At 39.7% G+C, this 20102-nt stretch overlaps 1 protein-coding gene across 1 annotated transcript in view; it reads right to left on the bottom strand.

The window, feature by feature from the left end:
* PLPPR5 (phospholipid phosphatase related 5) overlaps positions 1–19818 on the bottom strand; it is a 41628-nt gene extending 21810 nt beyond the window's left edge. The window contains exon 1 of the mRNA XM_065742305.1: positions 19588–19818. Coding sequence (XP_065598377.1) covers positions 19588–19818 — 231 coding nt within the window. The remainder of the gene's footprint in view (positions 1–19587) is intronic.
* Positions 19819–20102: the final 284 nt, after the last annotated feature.

Genomic DNA, 20102 nt, shown 5'->3' on the forward strand with positions numbered 1-20102 from the left:
ACAAGAAAAATGCAATTAATGGCCTTAGTTATTCTTAGATCTATGCAGATGACTTTCAGCTACATTGTGACACACACAGAGGGAGGAAGTGCTTCTCATAAATAATGTGGCACAAATAACAAAAATAATTCTGCAGTTGTATGTGACAAGCAAAATTCAGTTTGTCACAGAAACTCTCATCAGCTATTACTTTCGACTGGCTTCATATCATTGTGGCCTCTTCAGATGAAACAGAAATATGAACAGTTTATCTAACAAGTAACCACTTCACTATGATGAAAGAAATTTTTCAGCAAACTGAAGTGCAACTCCTTCATCTGTAATTAATGAACTATCAGTATGCTTATGAAATGTAATTCAATCTTGAATTCAAGGTCATCAAAACTGACAACAGTAAGGAGAAGTCAGATCAATGACTCCTACAGGTCTCTTGAGAAAAGCAACAAACAAAACTAAAAAACAATTCTAATGTGATTCATAAAGATGAGAAACAGATTTTTCTGGTGAGTCACACCAACTCTCTTCTGGAAAGATGAAACACTCAGGGTTAGGTGAACCTGAACATTCTGCATTTATCTTTTTTTTTTTTCCAAACTTAATAGATTTCAGTAAAATACTGCACATTTCTAGACTCTAGGAAAAAGCAGAACCTGGCATATATGAATGATACATAAGGGCTGCTCCAAAACTAATGCCTCCTATTTTATTATGCTGGGCCACAAAATCAGAGGCTGAACCTTCTCATCAATATTCTATTGCATTTTTTTGTCACGAGACAGATGACAACAGAGGGGTAGTTGGACAAAATGGAGTACACAGAAGTGTACACGAAGCAAAGAAATGTAACTTAATTCCTCCCTGCAAGAAAAACAGCACCCACTGCCATTCATCTTTACCTGCTGAACATTTAGAGAGATCAAACAGTAAATGTGAGAACAGTGAAGCAGTGAGTGCTGCATTTCAGCAGTGGCAACAGTGATGTGAAAGATAAGCCATGTTCCAGATGGCCATGCACAGCTGTCACACCATTAAATGAAGAGCATCTCAATCAGCTCATCTGGGTAAATCAGAGGATTATAGCCAGGGAACTGTGTTAAGACCTGAATATCAGCATCAATATGTTGGAAACAATGGTAGCAACACTGGAGTATCACAAAGTTTGTGCAAGGTGGGTCCCATGAATGCTCACAAAGGAACAGAAAGAACACCATAAAGAAATTTGTCAGGACCTATTGAATCAATATGAGGCTGAAGGTGTTTCATGGATTGCATTATTGCCAGCAAGAAGATGTGGTGTCACTATCAGCTGGAGTTAGAATAGTAGTCTATGGAGTGGCAACATGTGGATTCCCCACTGAAGTTCAAGATACAGACCTCAGTGCATAAAGTGACATGCACTGTATTTTGGAATAGGAAAGGGGTGATCCCTTCTTGGAATCCAGACAAACCACTAACTCTGCTACATCCACAACACTGACTGAGCTGAAGGCTCAACATTCCAGAGTCAGGACAGAGAAGACAACCCATCTTGTGACATAATGCCAGACCCCATACCAGTTTGAAGACCATGGATTACATCAACAACCATTGCTAGTTTGTCTTACTATACGCACTGTAGCCTCGATTCAGCACCTTCTGACTTCCTTCTGTTTGGGCTAATGAAAAATGGTCTGTGTGTGAAACATTTCCCTTGCAATGATGCCATCACAGAAGCTGTTAAACAGTGGGTCTCCTCTGCTTGTGCAGATTAGCAGATGATATCAACTATGTTGAAAAATAGGGTTTTGTAGCTGAGAGTTTGCTCTGTTAAATGGTTTTATGGTGCTCTCTGTATCTGTTTTATTTGCCTTGGAAGTAAATAGGAGGTATAAATTTCTGGAGCAGTCAACATACAATGCTCAATCTCTTGCAAGAACATAAACAGAAAATACTCCAGCAAGCTCAACTCTCCAGCTCTGGGCAGAGTCTTTGGACCTGTTGATCACAAAGACTCTTCTTTCTAGCTTCCAGGGAAGCCAGGATAGCAAATACAACAGCTGCTCATTCAGTTATAAAAAAGGAGACTATCACTTCCAACACCTTATCTTAATCAGCTGCATGTGGACCCTTGCTGCTAGCAACCATTTCTAGCTGTTACATTCCCCACTTCTAATAATGACCTGGATGAAGAAAACCCAATGCTCCGAAAATAGCAGGGAGCAGCATTCACATTCTCAGCTCAACAAAAATGCTCTTAGAAAGGTCACACAGGTGCAAGGGTCAGAATTCAGCAGTGGCAAAATATTTGATATAGTGGGCCTAGAGCTCTATCATCAGAAGTAATCTGAGTGGGATATGCCACTGTGCACAACAGGCATTTATCTTCATGCTTCTGTGGTTTTTAAAATCCTTCTGGAATTTGGCAATAAATACAGATTCTGTGTTTTTCTGTACTGGCAGCTCAGAAAAGCACTGCTCATCTCAGTAATCAGCCTAATGGTATTTCAGAAATGGATGGAAAATTTTCAGCCTCAGTAAGTCTAAGGGGACCCTTTTTCTTCTTCTCTCTGGCACCAGTTTTCTCTACAACACAGAGGAAAGGAACAGCTCTCTCCCACTTGTGCTTTACCATGACTTGTATGTCTGGTATACTCCAAGAGAGAATAACTTCCTGTATCTTCATTATTTCAGGGACCAGCACTAGACCCTTGCACTCCATGTGTGAGTCACAACAAGTGAACAAATGGCATTTAAGGCAATATAATTACTTGTGCATTTCTTCATTAAGTCTTTCTTCTGAACAGTAATGATACAAAATGCAATACTGGATATGAACCAGAACAAACTGCCCGAAGAGGTTGTGCAGTTTGCTTTGCCAGAGATATTCAAACCCCACCTAGGTGCTTTTCTATGCAACCACTCCAGGGGACCTGCTTTAGCAGGGGGCTGGACTAGATGACCTCCAGGGGTCCCTTCCAACCCTTACAATTCTGTATGTATCTTTATCTACACAAATAATTTTCCAAGTTCTTAGATAAAATTGCAGTGTACATAGCTGCTACAAAACAAACAAACAACAACAAGACAAAAAGGATCAACCTACAGACACCAGTCTAGTTCTGACAGGCAGATGTTAGGTCCCAGTCCTACAGCAGCTTCCCTGTGTCTGTGGAGAATGCCTTTAGACTGAGTTCACATTATGAAGCGTAATAGAAAGAATACAAATAGTCCTAGATGAAGATATCTTAAATTAATACATGCTTCATTACTAGCATTCAGATTATCCTTTCTTTTTGTGGAAGCATAGAAAATAAGAACTAAGCAGAGACAAAACAAAATCTAAATCAGAAAATCTAAAAGTTCTCCTAATCATCTCCATGGCAATCTTATCCATTCTACGATGTGCCAACACTTTCAAGAGAAAGGAATTCAGTTTGGAAGGAGTGAGATCTGAAATTTAAAATTAATACTTCTCTCACCTCTGACTCCTGATTAACTAACTTATCAGCTGATTTATTTGCATGATCGCTTAAGACTAGCAATATCTGCCCCTTTCCTTGTTTAATGCATAGGATGCTTGCAACATTTAGCACACATTTCTACACCAATTTCTTCCTCCCAAATATGACCAAATTTTTTCTGTATTAGTCATCTTTTTTTTAAATCCAACAAACTGTTTCCAGTTTTAGCACAGCGTGTCAATTTAAAAATCTAATTTCTCCTTCCCAAAATCATCCTTCCAGTATATTCTTAACTTGGTTCTACATATTCTGAGCTTTCTCAACTTGAAATGTCAAACCTGACTCATTCCAAGCATTAGAGCTACAGCAGCTCTGACCTTGTTGATTTTCCAGTAAACTGACTCCACAAAAACCTTTCCCATGTCACATTATGTTTATAACAGCATGTACCTATGTAAATTAATGACCTTAAATCAGCATTGAAGAGATACTAATGAGGTTTATTTTATGGACTACCCTCTCATATATGACATACCTTCCTATAAAACCCTGAGATTCAAATTAGGATTAAATATGCATTCGATGACAAGATATTTGAGGGCACATTAAGTTACTCAAACAAGAAAAGCCTGAAACAGGGTTGATTATAGTGACAACTTGTACTTGGGATTAGGAAATAAATGTATGTGTCATGGCATAATACACAGACATTTCCCATTAACATCTGCTTTAGAATACACAAGCATTCATGAAATATTTAATGCAGGCCAGGGAACGTGGTACATTTGGTAGAACACACGGTTCACTTTCTGCCAACTCTGAGGGTTACACAGTAGCTACGGCAACCACTCAGATAGATGAGTAACACTGAAAAGCAGTTATCGCATTAGAAAGACTACTAAATATTCATCCATGTTTTGATGTGTTTGAGCTGAGAACTGTTGACAATATTGTACACTGTAATTTCTCTTCTCACTTCTTTTTTTCACGCATTGTGTTTCACTCATTCAGGCAAGACTCAATCCCTAACCAAGGCTTCTGTGAGACCATCTGCAAGAATTGACACAAAAAAGGTTTCTCCATACTGAGAATGGGCATCCCATTCAGCCCACAGATCCTCCTTTTGATCTAAAATGAACTTCCTCACACCACCTTCACAGGCAGAAGAGAAGCTGAAAATCCAAACCAAAACATTGGCAGTAATCTCTTGATCTCTATACACATTTTTATAATTTAAGTTGCATAGTCTTTCCATTAATTTCACTTACGAGTTTCTCACTTGAAAAACTGGGGTAGGTTTATTTTAAGAATACAGCTTTGACAGGCTTTCTTGTTCCTGTTTGTTATCCTTTCCTCTTACCATTTAGCAACATACCATAGAGCACAGTGGTCTCTAGAGTTTGGAAAATCAAGCCACATAAAACCTCGATCTTCATCGATGCTATAGATAACCTCCACTCCCTGCTCTAAGCTAAAATTTCTGTGTTAAGTGACAGGCTGGCAAGAAAAAGCAGCAACAGTAGTTCTAGCAGTAGCAATTTCAAGTTAATTATGCAGAGCTTTCCCTTGAGGCCATTTTCTTTGTGTTTTTCTTGTTCCATTTTCTTCTTTCTTGCTTAAACTGACAACAAATGCCTGGGTCGATTTCCACAGGAGCACATTTTCTGCAGTAAAAAATGACCAGTAGTTCTGAAGAAAATGAAATAATAAATCTTATCTAAGTCTGCCTGCTATTGATTAAACACAAAAATCCTTCTTGCATTTAGTATGATGGTATAGCACCATATTGCATAGCAACTTCTGAAGACTTAGGGAGAAGGTGTGAGAAAAAATTGCTTTTGTAGAAAAAAAGATGATGGGGGAAACAACTCTTTTTCCAGTAAAACAATGTGCTCTTAATTTTTTTTAAGAGCGTATCAAAATTTTAATATATATATATATATTTTATTTGCATTCATGGCTATTTACAAAAAAAATAATAAAAAATCAGTATGTCTAGTGGTTCAATAACTGGGGAGCTTCAAGGGAAGCCTCGGAGCATTTAACCACAGAGACCTTGCCAGCTTTGTCACTCACTTCTCAGTCTCTCTTCATTCATTATTTTACTGCATAACAGAAAAAATGGAAATATAGTGTCTCTAAAGCTTCCTTTTTTCCCCCTTTTTCTCTAACTGAGCAATTGACTGTATATTTAAATCTCTTCTCCTCTAGAATATGCCTGCGTCATCTGGCAGGCAGTGCCTGCAGCACCATCATACATGCAGCACCAAACAAAGCTCAGTTACGTACGAGATCATTCTGAGAAACAGTCACTAGGATGCCACTGAGTGAGCAGTCTTGTGCCACCACACAGAAGGCCCAAAGCCAAGCCAGCTGCAACAGCTCGACCATGCTGAGGATGCTGCAGTGAGGAAAGGAAGTGGCACCAGGAGAGAACTGGCACTGCCTGCATCTTCTGCTTTCATCTGGGGGCCTTCTGTCACTGGGACATGAATAGTGCTCAGTTGCTCTGTCCTGCAGCTCTCAAGAGGATAGGACATGGCCAGGAACTGGGAAAGATGAGTAGTGCTAACATGGCAGCTGGGAGCTGACTTGTCAGACATCTGGCTCCAAAAACAACTTAGCACTGGCACAGTTTCACATTACTGAGACAAAGTTTCTTGAAGAACCCATTCTAAGAGGTAGCAGGTAACAGACTTAAGTAAGAATTGCTCTTTTCCCCATGCAACAAAGTTTTCCTATTTTAAATTTTGATCTGAAACACTGATGGAAAAAGAATAGATTCAAATCTGCCTTCTAAAAACAAGTAGAACAAATCATCAATTTGCATTCCAAAAAGTTGTTATTTCAGGCTGAAATACTCAAAGTCTATATAAAACTTCTATGAGTTCCTCATTTAAGTTTGCATTTTCTTTTTGTAAAACAACAACACCTAAAGGTGCAATTATCCAAACTGTCCAAGCTCCATATTTCCTTTGACACAGTTAGAAAGATGAGTTTTAATCTGTTCAACGAGCAGCTAATTTCAGTTTCTGGATCTATCAGTGAGTACTTGAAAAAAGGTCATTAGTACATGTAATTATTTCATTTGGGATTTTGAAAAGCAACTTTTCGTCAAAACTTTCCACATTTTTTTTTCCAAGTGCTTTGCTTCACTTTTAATATATAATATTTTGAAAAGAAAAACATGTTCAAAACTCTACTATTTATCTTCCTTATTAGAATATTAATTCCATGTAGCATCATCATGATGTGGTTTTCAGCCCTGTACCCAGCTTCTATTCAACTTCAAGTGAAATATGAAATAACCCATGGCTCCTTATGGCACGGTTTTGTAAAGCTCTCGCACTATCTTGGCTATCAAAAAAAAAAATGTTTTATTTTTTTTCTTGAAAGAGGTTTGTTTCTTAATCCATCCTTACATGTTGAGAGCACTATTCCAAGGAGAACACAATACCCATACCAATGGTTCATTACCAGCTGTGATATTACTTCTTGCTTTAAAGCCTAGGTGGTCTATACAACTCCAGTTTCCTATTCAGGATGAACATCCAATGCAAAATTCAACATAAATGCTCTTTCATCTCTCTTAGAATGAAAACTGATCACATAAAAGGCACCTCTTAAAGATTCTGGTCACAGACTGGTGATTTTACAGTCAGTATATGATAACAGCCAACTGTTCTCAGAGGCTTAGAGGAAGGAGACCATCCGAATTTTCTGCTTTTCACACTTTCTTACTTCTACTCAAAGCCAGCTAACTATGCAGATGTTATTCCTGAGATCAGTTTTGCTGAAATGGTACAGTCATCAAGCAATTGAAATCAAAGGACCAAGTACCCTATTGATATAAGCACTCTGGTGTTTTAACGTAGCTACAGTACAAACAGGCTGCTTGTATGTGGAACGCCTGTAAGATCGCACAAAAATTGTATTCTGGCTAACTGGGACAAAATACATACCTGCAAAACTTATATCTATCATTTTTCTTGACTTCTTTGTTACTGTCTATTACTATTTGACCTACAGCAATAAATTTAATTAGATAACTCAATAAAATGATTTTATATTTTTAATTAAAAAATTAAAGAGCTTTGAAAGCACATTGACTAGCTCCACTTTAGTTACAATAGCCTCTGTATAACTTTATTCTCCTCTACCATAATCTTAAGGGTGAAGCATAACTGCCAACCAATCAAATACACAAAGGTCATTACCTTTCTCCAGCTGAAATCAAAAGTAAAAAACAACTAAATTTAATAGGATTACTTGTAAAGATCTAAGGGGCTGTAGATAAACACAAAAAACAAAACAAACAAAAAAACAATATATCAAAATGGGAGATAAATTTTAGCAATAAATGACGTACCAAGAAGGCAATAAAACTAGGAAACCCTGTAATTTCTACAAGGGGGTGGTATTGCCTGTTTTGGAAATATGTATTTAAAAAAACAAACGAACATATATATTAGAAAGAAAAACCCAGAACTGTAATGCTCACACAGAAGCATAGTACTTAAAAATAACCCTTCATAAAAAAAAACAAAACACAGTCTTCACACAGTGAGCAACTACTGCAAAAGATCCAGATGTCATTAAAAATGAGTTAAAAACACTTGAAAAACTATTGCAAACAAAGACTTTGATCTAGAACTACGAGAACTTTATTCTGAGTTGTCTCACTTCATTTGTACAAAATAGTGTAAGAGCATTAAAAATCCTGAGTAGAAAACCCACACTTCCAGTGCCCAAGAAAGCAAAAATAAAAACAAAAATCTCAGGAAAACAATATCAACAACCCAACACAAAGGACAAATTAAAGCTTCCATAGAAAAGGGGACTAGGACTTGTATGGATCAATCTGTCATGTAATCTAAGGGAATGGAACCATTCCATATCTAAACTGACTCCCAGCAGACCCACAGAGTAATGCCAGTAGTCACTAGAGATGTGGAGCAGTGAGAAAGGATCAGAAGGGAAAGGAGTTAGGCCCTCACTCAGGTGTTCCCCTAACAGATAAGGGCTGGTAGCAAGTGCTGTTCATCATTTACCTGCCTCTCTGCCCTCAGCCTTGAGAGCTGTAATTTGACAGCATGCAATTACTTCTCTTTAATAATGTCATTTTAATAAATGAATATGCTCAAGTGATGTTTATTAGAAACAAAATCTTAAGGAAAGCATAGAAGTAGGAAGAGAGAATAGTATGATTATCAGAGGTTTTAATGATAACTTGAATCTGGCAACAATGCAACTGGCAAAGATATCAGCCAGCAAGCTTTCCTCAGAGCACACCCCACTGGTCTGTATTTGATACATATGTATGCAAATACAACATCTCAATAATGATTCTGTACATACTGCTGATCAAATATGGGGCATTTACTTTAGGGTTTTGTGCAAATATGACTTACATCGCTCTTGTCACTCTTTCAACTCTGCTACACCGTGCCTATTTTAGCTCTCCTGCCACAAATCCAGATGGCTGCAGATGTGCAGCTGGCAACACTATGTTGTCTGACCCTGTTTAGGAGTTTACACAATGCAATGCTTGAATCAAGAGGAAGTCCCAAATGCCCTCATTAGCACAGCAGCCAATGAGCTGAAATAGGAGTAGCAAGAGTGGGAAATTTCAGCAAAAAATTCCTAGTACAGGAAATGCCTACAAAACAGAGGGGAGATTGTATACTTTGCTGTGAAGACAGCAGAGCATAAAAACGTCTCTTTTAGGCAGGCCACGGTACTCTGAAAACTAATTGCAAAGTCTTTATGCCAAAAAAAAATCCCAGCTACTCTTCTCCAATATATGCCTCTATTTCCTCCCACTCATATAACCACGCATGTTGGTCTACCTCAGCAAAGATCACCTTCTTTGCATAGAACTATACAATAAGCTAACAAGTTGCTGTCTTTATCAAATGATTTCAGTAAAGCTCAAGTGGGAAGAGACACATTTTAAGGACGAATGAAACTATTCCACAGTTTTAGATCTTGTGAAGTTTTGACACTGTCTTCACAGTAGAATTAATAGGACTTGGCATGTAGTCTTCTCTATGAAGACAATATAGGAGCATTTGATAAAATATGTAATTGTTATGTAAATGTATTTACATATATTCTGTTTTTAATGAGGGTTGGATGTAATCTTTAATTACTTGAGCAACTTAAGTTCAAAGCATGCCGTGTTGAAAGGGGCTTATACACACTCAGCAATATGCTAACCTTCTTAAGTATTCTGGTGTGGTGAACTAACTCCTTAAGGCTTCTTCTCTTCTACTGACATTCAAGGTTAAAAAAATGTGAATTAAACTCTGAATATAAATCAACCACCTAAACCTGATTGTTTCCGGCCGCACACTGTACATACACACATATGTAAATATATCAAGGTTTAGAGTTTGTTTTATTTTTGTCGTCGTTTTTTTGTGATTTCTTTAAAGGAATAGTCTCTGCTTTATGATTTCTTCCACTGTAGAAGTCACACTGCCATCACGGTTCAATTCAGAAACAAAAGAAATTCCTAGTAAAACCACAATACCGACTAGTTAAACGGTTCAATAAAGAGATGCTATCACCACCATACTCATTTATACATGTCACTCCTCTCAGGAAAGCCCTTCTGTTCAAGGCAGCACTGAGTCACATGATGAAATTCCACCAATGCTACGACATTTAATTAATAAACAGTAACATTCTTTCAATGCAGAAATCTCAAAGCTTTACAGGGAAGCCCAGTTTTACAGTTATCATTTCACACCCAGGAAGCAAGGGCTAAAACTACATCCTACTTGGGTGCCCCGATCCTTTCACCAAAGTGAATCCTGACACAATTCACAGCCCATTCTGTACATTTGTTCTGCCAGCTGCAAATGTCCATGAACTACTCACATGCCCTAAGGTCAGTTCGCCTACAGACCTCATCTGCCTTTGCTAAATATTCTGGAAGAGCCCCCATGAGTCGCCCAAGCACCGATGTAAGCCCAGCAGAGCATTTGGCACAGAGGGCCCCAGCATGCAGGCTGTCCCCCTGTCATTGCTATGAGCATATTTGTGGCATGGCACAGCACAAGCCCTTGCCACCTTCCTGGGCCTCTCAGGTACTTGTGTTCACACCTGTCAGATGCTCAGGAGCCATGGCCTGAGAGTAGCCTCAGCAGAGTATGGGGACATGCTAACACCACAGAAACCATATTGCAGGGAGGCCCTGAACACCAAGCTCCACTTAGGTAAACATGATCAAACTTCTGGTACGCACTAAAACTTGGGCGTGTCCACATGCTGCTCTGCACAGAGATGAACATGGCTGTGAACAGGGAGGCCAGACAGCAGGCAGCAGCAGAATGAGCACACAGGAGCCCAGCTGTGAGCAGAGCAATGCTCGCAGGCAGCCTGTGTACCCACACCACAATATCCAACGAGGTAGCTTGTATTGGCTGGTCTTAGTTAAAGCTGACCAAGCTAAAATCCTTCATTTCATCCTCCCCACAGGCTGCAGGTAGGTACATGATTGGTCACGCAGCACAGCTGACTGATAATTAACAAATCTTTAATCAGAATTAATTCAGTAATGTCTGAACTCTAAATTGGTAACGGACACGTCTCTTTTACTACCCATACTGCTCCACTTACTGATTCTAATTCTTAATTCTTGATTTACAAAGAGGCAAGCTACAAACTGACCAAAGAAAATCCTCATAATATCGTTCATAGATTGAATGATAAATAATTAATAACGCAGATCCCTTCTAGAGATGATGGGAAAAGATCCAACTTAAAATGACAGACACTTTAAAATGCTTTGTAGAGAAAGAAAAAAGAATCAGAACTGCAGGATACTGGTGAGCTTTTTTTTTTTTTTTTAATAAAAGTCCTTAACCCTATGTGTGTAAGAAGCAACAATTAATATTTTCTGAGAGGAAAAAATGCTGTTTTCTTCTATATGAACCTTTTGAACATATAACTGGATGTACATAAATGCAAATATGTCATTAACGAATTCATCATATTATAGTTGCATCTTAGTAATTAGAATATCAATAAAGTGCATACAAAGTTGCAACGGTGTATGTTGTCCAAAACAGCAAGCAGAAGTGGAATTCCCAGCTTACAGTTTTCACTAGAGTTTAATGAAAAGGCATTTTTTCTTTTAGGTTTGTGGTGCCTCCTACCCAGGAAAGAGGACATAGGACCAAGATCCAATTTTGAAGAGGAACAGAACAGATTTTGAATTACTACTAGATTTAAACCTATATATATTTATATATCCAGTAATTTTTCTACTGAAAAATATTACTTCTTAACACTGGATATAACTATGTAGGTTGCTCCAAAAGCAATGCATCCTATTTATTTCCATGGCAAATACAACAGATACAGAGAGAAAAATAACACTGTTCAATAAAGCAAATTCTCAGCGACAAAGCACTGCTTTTCAACATAGCCTCCACCATTAACTATGCATTTTTGCCAGCAATGAACAAGAAGCTGTATGCTGCATTTGAACAAATCTTCTCCAGAGGAGATAAACCACTGTTGCCACTGCTGAAACACAGCCCTCACCACCTCACTGTGTGCACATCCACTCTTTGATCTCCATACACATTCAGCAAGCATCAATGGGTGTCATTTTTTCTGCATGGAGAAATTTAATGACGCACCTTTACTTTATATGCACTTCCATGTCAGACACCATTTGTCAGACTGCCTCTTTGCTGCCATCTGTCAGGCGGCAACAAAATGTAATGGAATACTTGTGGGAAGGTGCAACCTCTATCACCATACCCACATCCACCTCCGACATCACAAGTCAACATAACAAAATAGGAGGCATTACTTTCAAAGCAGCCCTTGTATATACGCCTGCAGGCGTGAAAAAACGTGAACAAAACCAGGCTTTTCATCAGAAGCACAAGGTGTCAGAACTTTTGCCTTCCTTTTCCAGTGCCAGATTTGCGATACTACATACGAGCGTTAAGACTAATATGATCACAAATTCATCATTAGAGCACCATGTCCGGAAATGCTTTCTGAATAGTGGAGATGATGTGCATCTACCACAGCTAGGCTCTTTATTTATAATCGATGAGATATTGCACCTTAGGCTAAATAAGACCCATTTATGATGGAAGTGGGCCCACCAAGCACTTCAGTGTATCTGAGAAAAGCTACAAGAATATGGCAAAAACTTTTAGACATCACAGTGCTTAAGGCTGAAAAACACTGCTAAAGCTACTTGAATTTCTACTTTGGTGGTCTGCTATTTTGCATCACATGGCCACTCATCTCCTCAATCCTGTATAATATATAATGGACAAGAATTGCTTGATGTAGCAGCTGATTATTACTTTGAGCCTACTATTTCAGATTACAAACAGCGCATACAAATTCCCTAATCGTATGGTGCAGGATCTGTTGGATTAACAATTTCTCACTTATAAGTGCAGCATTTATAGGACGAGTAGACATCCAGCTGCTGCAAACAGCACCCTGTCTGCCTCGCTCACATCTGCTTGCCTCTTTCCATCCAGAGAGCCCATCAAAGGATGAAGCATATGGCCTGAAGATGTATCGTGTTTCTAAGTGGTGTGCATAGCAAGCACAGCAGAAATTATAAATTCAACTGGAAGTATAAACATGATTTCTGTTGGCACCATTCATGTAAGCCATCGCAGCATAAGAGGAAGACAGACAAAGAAGGGCTGCAACAAAACCCACAATGGTTCTGAATCTTTTATTGTCTCCTGGTTACAGCTCTGCTGGATTAGTGGTTTTACTCTTGGATAAAAAAAGCATCAGACTATCAAACCATGTATTTGTCTTGTTATGTGCCCCAAAAGGCCAGTACTGACATCTGGTACGCAAGGTTACTGCAGACCTTAACAGCATGATGCAGTTTTTATTCTTAAGTAAAGTTGCAATGCAATTACCCCTTCACAAAGGAAAAGTATGATATAAATAACCGCTTTGCTTCAATATCTTCTGCCAGCACTACCCTCAGCCAAAAAAAAAAAAGTTGTTTTCTGAAGTCCTCAGCTTTCTCACATTTAAAAAATTAGCAGGAAAAAAAAAGTGAGAATGGAGGAAGAAAAATACCAAAGAAAAGAAATTGCACCTGCACACACAGGTTGAGTGAAGAGTTACAAAGACAGGGAGCAGAGGGGCCCTTCAGGAACAACTCAATCCCACAGAAAACAAACTATTCTGGCAATTGCTCCTTCATGTAAAGTCTTAACAGCTGCTAAATATGCCAGCAAGAGAAGGGCACACAAATAAGCTCTCAAGGATATTCCAGGACTGTTGAAACACCTCTATACAGCAAGAAGTAGAAGACAGTACCTCATACAACTAAAAATATTTCTATTTGGTTTCAGAGGATAAATTTGATCTACTAATAATCTTTCTGCTGCATTATCACTACCATTTCCAAGACAGGATGCAGAAACATTCAGATATTGGAGCTCAGTACCTAGCAAGAGAGCTCATTGCTCTTGAGAAGAGCGATGGGGTAGGCTGAGTGCTTTGCTGGTCAACTCCTTGTGTTTGCTTCAGATGTGCACGAAAACAAACATTTGAATTCCTCACTATGCATTCTTAGATTTTTTTAATTTTTTTTTTAATTTTTTTTTTCCATGCTACATAGAGTATCTGACAATGTGCATCCCCACATTATTTATTAAGTTTTCTTGATATAGTTCTGGCTGAAGTGACAAAACAGCTCAGTCTCCTTCAGGATGCATTGAAGTCACTTCTACTTGAGGAAGCAGAACAGGAGAGAAGCCTTTTATTCTGCTCAGGTGCTTTGTTGTTTGTTTCTTTGTTTGTTTTTCCCAACAGTATTAAAGTATCCATAGAAGCAAAGGTAACTTAGTGTCAGCTAAAAAGCAGGAAAAAAAAGCTTAAAATAGATGGAGGAAACATTTGTGAAGGTGATGCCCTCTTCTAACTGAGGCCAGGAATTTAAAGCATTTGAAGCTCTCAGGCGTGAGGAGAATTCACAGACTCCTGGCACAATGAATTCCCAGAAATATTCCTTTTTCAGAACTTTCAAGTTGTGTTTTTTCCTTAAGTTAAAAGAGACAGAGTACTTTGATGTGTCCCAGAAGTGGATCACAAGCCAACACCCTTTTCGATGTTCAGCACTAAGTTATAACAGAGTAGAATTGTTTCAGAATGAACTACAGCTTAACTAAGGCTACTCTGACAAGAACATTTTGAAAATTCAGTCTGACAAAATCAGCTCAGCCCTCGTGTCACACTACACGAAACCATAAGTGCAACAAGGAAAACAGGAACTAGCAGGTTCAAAACAAAGGGAGACAGGCACATGCCCAACTACATGAGTTGAATGCAATGGAAACAAGTAGCACATCCCCTTCAGGTCTTTGTCCATCCTTCACCTATTCTTGACCTGCCCAGGACTGGAACTACTGAGAGACCAGCAAAGACAGCAGAGATGAGAGACTTCTTACATTTGTGCTGATCCTTCAAAAGGTGGCTCCTTTCCCTCTTCAGTCCCAGCTACTTTGTGGTTTCTTAAGTAATCAATATATACAGTAAATTCTATAGGTAAACAATGTTTCTCCCTTCCCAGTCTCTCTCTCTCTATATATATATATGTATATACATATACACACACACACATACACTTTTTTTTTTTTTACAGGTTTCAAAATTCCTTAAAATTCAGTCAGAAGAAAGCTACCGGCCAAAGCCAATCTGAAGGCCAGAATTATTTTCTATTTATTTATTTTTAATACTAATTCCTTGCTTGAAATATGTCAATTTAAAGATTCATCTGATCTCCTGAAAAAAAAAAAAGCGCAACACCTTGTCCAAACTGAAGATATTGTTCTCAGTAATGCTATTAAGAGGATTATGCTAAAACAAATCAGCTTTAATTGCTTTATGGAGAACACATGAATATCTAGGCAAATAAAAGTGTGTTTTATGAATAAGTACTATAATCATCTTCTTGTTACTTGGAAATACAAATAGACAACATTAGCATAATAAAACTGTTTATACATCTGAATGAAAATGTATCAATCTCCTCTTGGCTTTTGTAAAGCAGTCCATATACATCATGAGCCCAATACACTGAGATTTACACCAGGTATTAGATTCATTTTTTATTTTTATTTTTTTATTATTTCAGATGATGCACATTAGTGCGTGGACTCATTGTAAGAGTCCTTGAGCATGGTTAACTGTATCACAAAGAGGTCAAAATTAATAAGATCTACCAGAAAGAAGCAGTGCATAACTGATCCCTCTCTAGATTCTGAAAAGAGTTTTACTAATCATTTCTATCTGGAAACTGAAGGATTAGCCTGACATAAATTTTCCAAGGTACATCCGTCATAAGATGACTAAAAAGAAACCAGCCCACTGAGCAAGAACTGGTACTTTGGGAAATGGCTTAAACAGCACAGCACTCTGAGCTAACACATCTGTACTCACTGCATATTTGAGTAGACTCAAATCAAGAGCACATTGCTTGTCGCCTTCACATCTGACCCAAGTGTTGAAAAGGAAGAAAAAAAAGATATCAAGCATTCCATCTATATTCAGTACAGACAGTAAAAGCACAGCCATGCCCAGCCAGCACTCACTCTTTCAACTTCTGTCACAAAGACAAGTGGGAGGTCCCAAGCACGTGGCAAGTATTCTCCCTTCCTGGAATCTCCTACATAGGATGCCCACACTCTTCTGAGGACAACATCAACCTCATCAACATTACAGGGAATATTCTATCATTTATCTGTTTTACATTCCTGATGTAAATACATTTACTCAACAAAAAAAATTACCTATGCCTAAAGGTATGACTTTGTAGACATAAATTATAGAATTACATTAGGATGGAGCATACGTTTTGTTACATGGCAAGCTGCAGATGCACACAGCCATTAAGAAAAGAGACAATTCAGGCCATCACAATTCTTCAGTGGAAGAACTCACAGCAACAAAGTTAACAGATTATGTATATCTATGAGAAACAATCCACAGAACACAGATTGAAAACCAACGACATAGATGTATTCTGCTCAAAAGACTGGAAACAAGCTGAGAAGAGGGAGAGGAAATTCTCATCCTACAAAATAACTGCTGGATTCACCCAGTTGTTGTTACATCTATGAAGTTATGACTGCTTAAAGTGCCCATCTCTATGTATGGACAATAAATTGTCTACTAAAGTAGACAGCACAACAATTTAACTTCTCACTAGCTGCTACATCACGTAGAAGATATTTGAAATATTTGACAGAAGACTGTAGACATTCAAATTCAACCAGTCCCAAGTGCAGATTATGAAACTTTAGTTCCAGTTCCCCATATCAGAGCAGTGCAAGCCAACTGTTACTGTTCAGCAAGCAGCCTCTGCTTCTGGAAAAGGGCTCCATTTGCATGATCCAAACCCTGCAAGATCTGTGACCTGACAACCAGCAAACCAGCTGTGACTGTCCTGGCATGACCCAGGACAGGAAGGCAGGGGAAGCAGCAAAATCAAGAACAGAAGCGTGGCAGTGATGTGGCACTAGAGCTGCAGGAATGTGTTACTAGGAAGCACCATTTGTAAGACTAACCTGAGAACTTCCAGGATTAGCATATTGCTCACAGGTACATCCCTGTCAAAGGACCCAGCTCCTGACAGACACCTCAGCCCACGCTTGTGCCCCATGAGCAGACACTCACTGCATGCCTGCTAAGTCAGATGCTGCAGCTCTGGTGTAGCACAGAAGTGGTAGAGGAGCAGTTGTGTCTCAGCTCACAGCAGCACAGCACCCATTGCTGATGAGGTGCTCATCAGGACAGAGCCAGCCACTGGCACTTTAATTTTTCAGATTTTGGACAGCAAGTATGCGGAAACAGCAAAGTCGCTTGGAAAATCCAACTTTTTTTCTCATTGTAGAGCAACTTAAATTAAATTCAATGCATTAGGGGAACCTGGATTGAAGTACTCATAGCTCCAATAGAACAAGTCCCAATTCTACCAAAAACTGTCACCCTAAACATCAAGGTAAGGACCTTCCAGTGATCTATCTAAAAACTTCAGAAAAAGCATTAATTCCACAAGCCAAGCTAACAAGAATAAATAAGTGTTACACTAGAGCACAGCTAGTTAGAAGCTTTGAACTAACATAATGCTATGTCAAAAAAATGCAATGGAAGAGAAAAAATTGGAATTTTCGACAAATCATAGCACATTTTCATACAAATCCATATTTTTTCATAGGTCTGTGTTTATATACTTACAGGTGGAAATATAAAAACAAATCATGTAATAAATATACGTATTTCATTAATTAAGAAAAAAATACAGAGCACCTATGTTCAAAACTTCCTTAGATGGAACACAAAGGAAACAGAACAATTAATCCTTGTGAAATCTTAACAAGAGTTTTACCACTGCTAGAAGCATACAAGCAGCTTCAGTGAAGAAATATCACCTTCACCACTCCTTTAAGTGAAAGACAATTTCCATCTCATGCATGACAGAGCAGAAGTTGTCCAACAGAAACACTAAACTCAGGAGGACTGCCCAAGGAGAATCAGAACAGAATTGTGTCTGTAGCCTGAAAGATTTTGTTCCTACTTAATAATGTTAACGATTAGACCTAAAGTCACAAGGTTGACATTCTCAGAGACTGAAGTCTCCACTTGGTAAAATAAAAAGAAATTTTTAAAAAGTGCAGCAGTCACCTGCAACGTGACGTTCCATGCCCTGACCCACCAGTGCATCCTGTTTGCCTGAGACAGGGACACAGGGGGGGAAGAATAGTTAAATATCACTACATTCCATTATTAAGTGTCTACTGAGACTAATTACAAGACTGGCAAACCAAAATGCCACAGTGATTTCTCCAATATAACCATCTAACACCCAGGAAATGAATAGAAACTACCGACTCATTTGCAAATATCTGACAAAATCTTTACAGCGTTCTGAGCCAAACAAAAGAAACAATTATTAAAATTAAACCAAACGCTACACGCAACAGAAGAACACTACTAACAAAACAGCCTTTTAAACTCTCAAAAGCATTTAAGGGTTCAAAAGAGCAAACAAGCAGATAACAAAAAAGTCAACTGATACTAAAACAGAGGAACACCAAACTGAACAGCTGTACAGAATGCTCTCCTGAAGACTGTAGCTCATTCTCTAGAAAAAAAAAAAGAGCAAATCTACTGTAAATGATTTCAGTCTGACATCTTCAACAGTAAGGCTGCATCCAACCACGTGATTTTGTAGAATGCTACCTCAGTGCTCAACAGAATGCTGCCTGCAGTTACAACTGCATCAGCTTGATGAAGTTTTCTGTTTCCAGATTTTATTTTGTTTTTATAATTTCCTGAAAAGCTATATATCTATTGAAGCTACTGCCATCAGAGGCCTCCTCTTCTTGTAAAGATGTGCTGCCTTTTTACTGACCAACAGCTCACTAAAACAAACTCTTTACAGGGAGTTCGCATCCATGTAACTGTGTGTGCACCTGGTGACACTGCCTCTAATCCAGCCCTGACGGCTGCATACTTCCATCTCACTCCTTCCCAGTCTTTGCTTCACAGTATACACAGGGATCTTTAAATGATGCCAATGCCCTCATTATCCGACAACACAAACAGAGCATGCAACAAATCTCAGCGTTTTTCTCCAAACCAAAGAAAAAACAGTGAAAAAAAACCTTCTTTTTTGATGCATCCCTTTAAACCTGACTGACAGGTCACACTGCATTAAACACAGGTTCAGTTCACATGTACATCAGTAGCTGTGACATACGGAGATGACTGAATTGAGCAGAAATGATCGCAATCCATCAACAGAGCAGTTCATTTTCGTAATAAGTAAATGCACTGTCAGAGGGTTTGGTTTTTAATTAGTAGCAGGCGAAGCGTTCACTGCAGTAGCCAACAACCAGATCTCCCCGCAGGTAGCCACCTGCCCGCACCAAACACACACTTCCAAAGAGAAACAAAATCCCCCAAATCACATTATTTTAAAACCAAAAGTCAGTCGGACAGGACCGGCAAAACACGATCCGGCGGTTATATAAATGGATGCTAAAAATAAACTTCCGAGGCGCGGGGCGGGCACGGCGGCTCGCTACTGCCGTGCCCCGCTCAGCCCCGCGGCGGTCCCCCCGCTTACCACCAGCACGGGCACGCCTGCGGTCAGCGAGTAGAGGAGCACCGGGGGCACGGCGCTGCTGTCCTCCGGGCCCGGGTACGGCTTGCGGTACGCGCCCTCGTAGCAGAAGAAGCCTTGCACGTTGACCGCGAAGGTGTCTGTGTATTCGAAATAGTAAGCCAGCATCACGGTCCCTGCCATGATCACCATCTGGAAGTAAAGCATGCTGGTGAGCGGACAGGGCACTCGCATGTACGGGGGCTCCGGCGGCCGCGGCGGCCCCGCTCCCCGGCGGCATCCACCGCGGGCGGCGGCGGGGCGGGGTAGGGCAGGGCAGGGCAGGCGGGGGCCCGGCCCGCCGCTCCGGCACCGGCTCCAGCGAGGCGCCGGCTCGAGCGGCAGGCGGAGCGCAGCGGCGAGGGGGTGGCTTCGCCCCGCCCCGCCCCGCCCGGGGAGCACCCGCGGCCCCGGACCTCAGCCCCCACGGGAGCGGAGGACAGATGCGGGGGGGCACAGCTTCAGTACCCGGGAGACCG

This window comes from Cyrtonyx montezumae, unplaced genomic scaffold (assembly GCF_038088225.1).
Source record: "Cyrtonyx montezumae isolate F1298 unplaced genomic scaffold, pur_monq_1.0 scaffold_1, whole genome shotgun sequence".
In the NCBI taxonomy this organism is placed as follows: domain Eukaryota; kingdom Metazoa; phylum Chordata; class Aves; order Galliformes; family Odontophoridae; genus Cyrtonyx; species Cyrtonyx montezumae.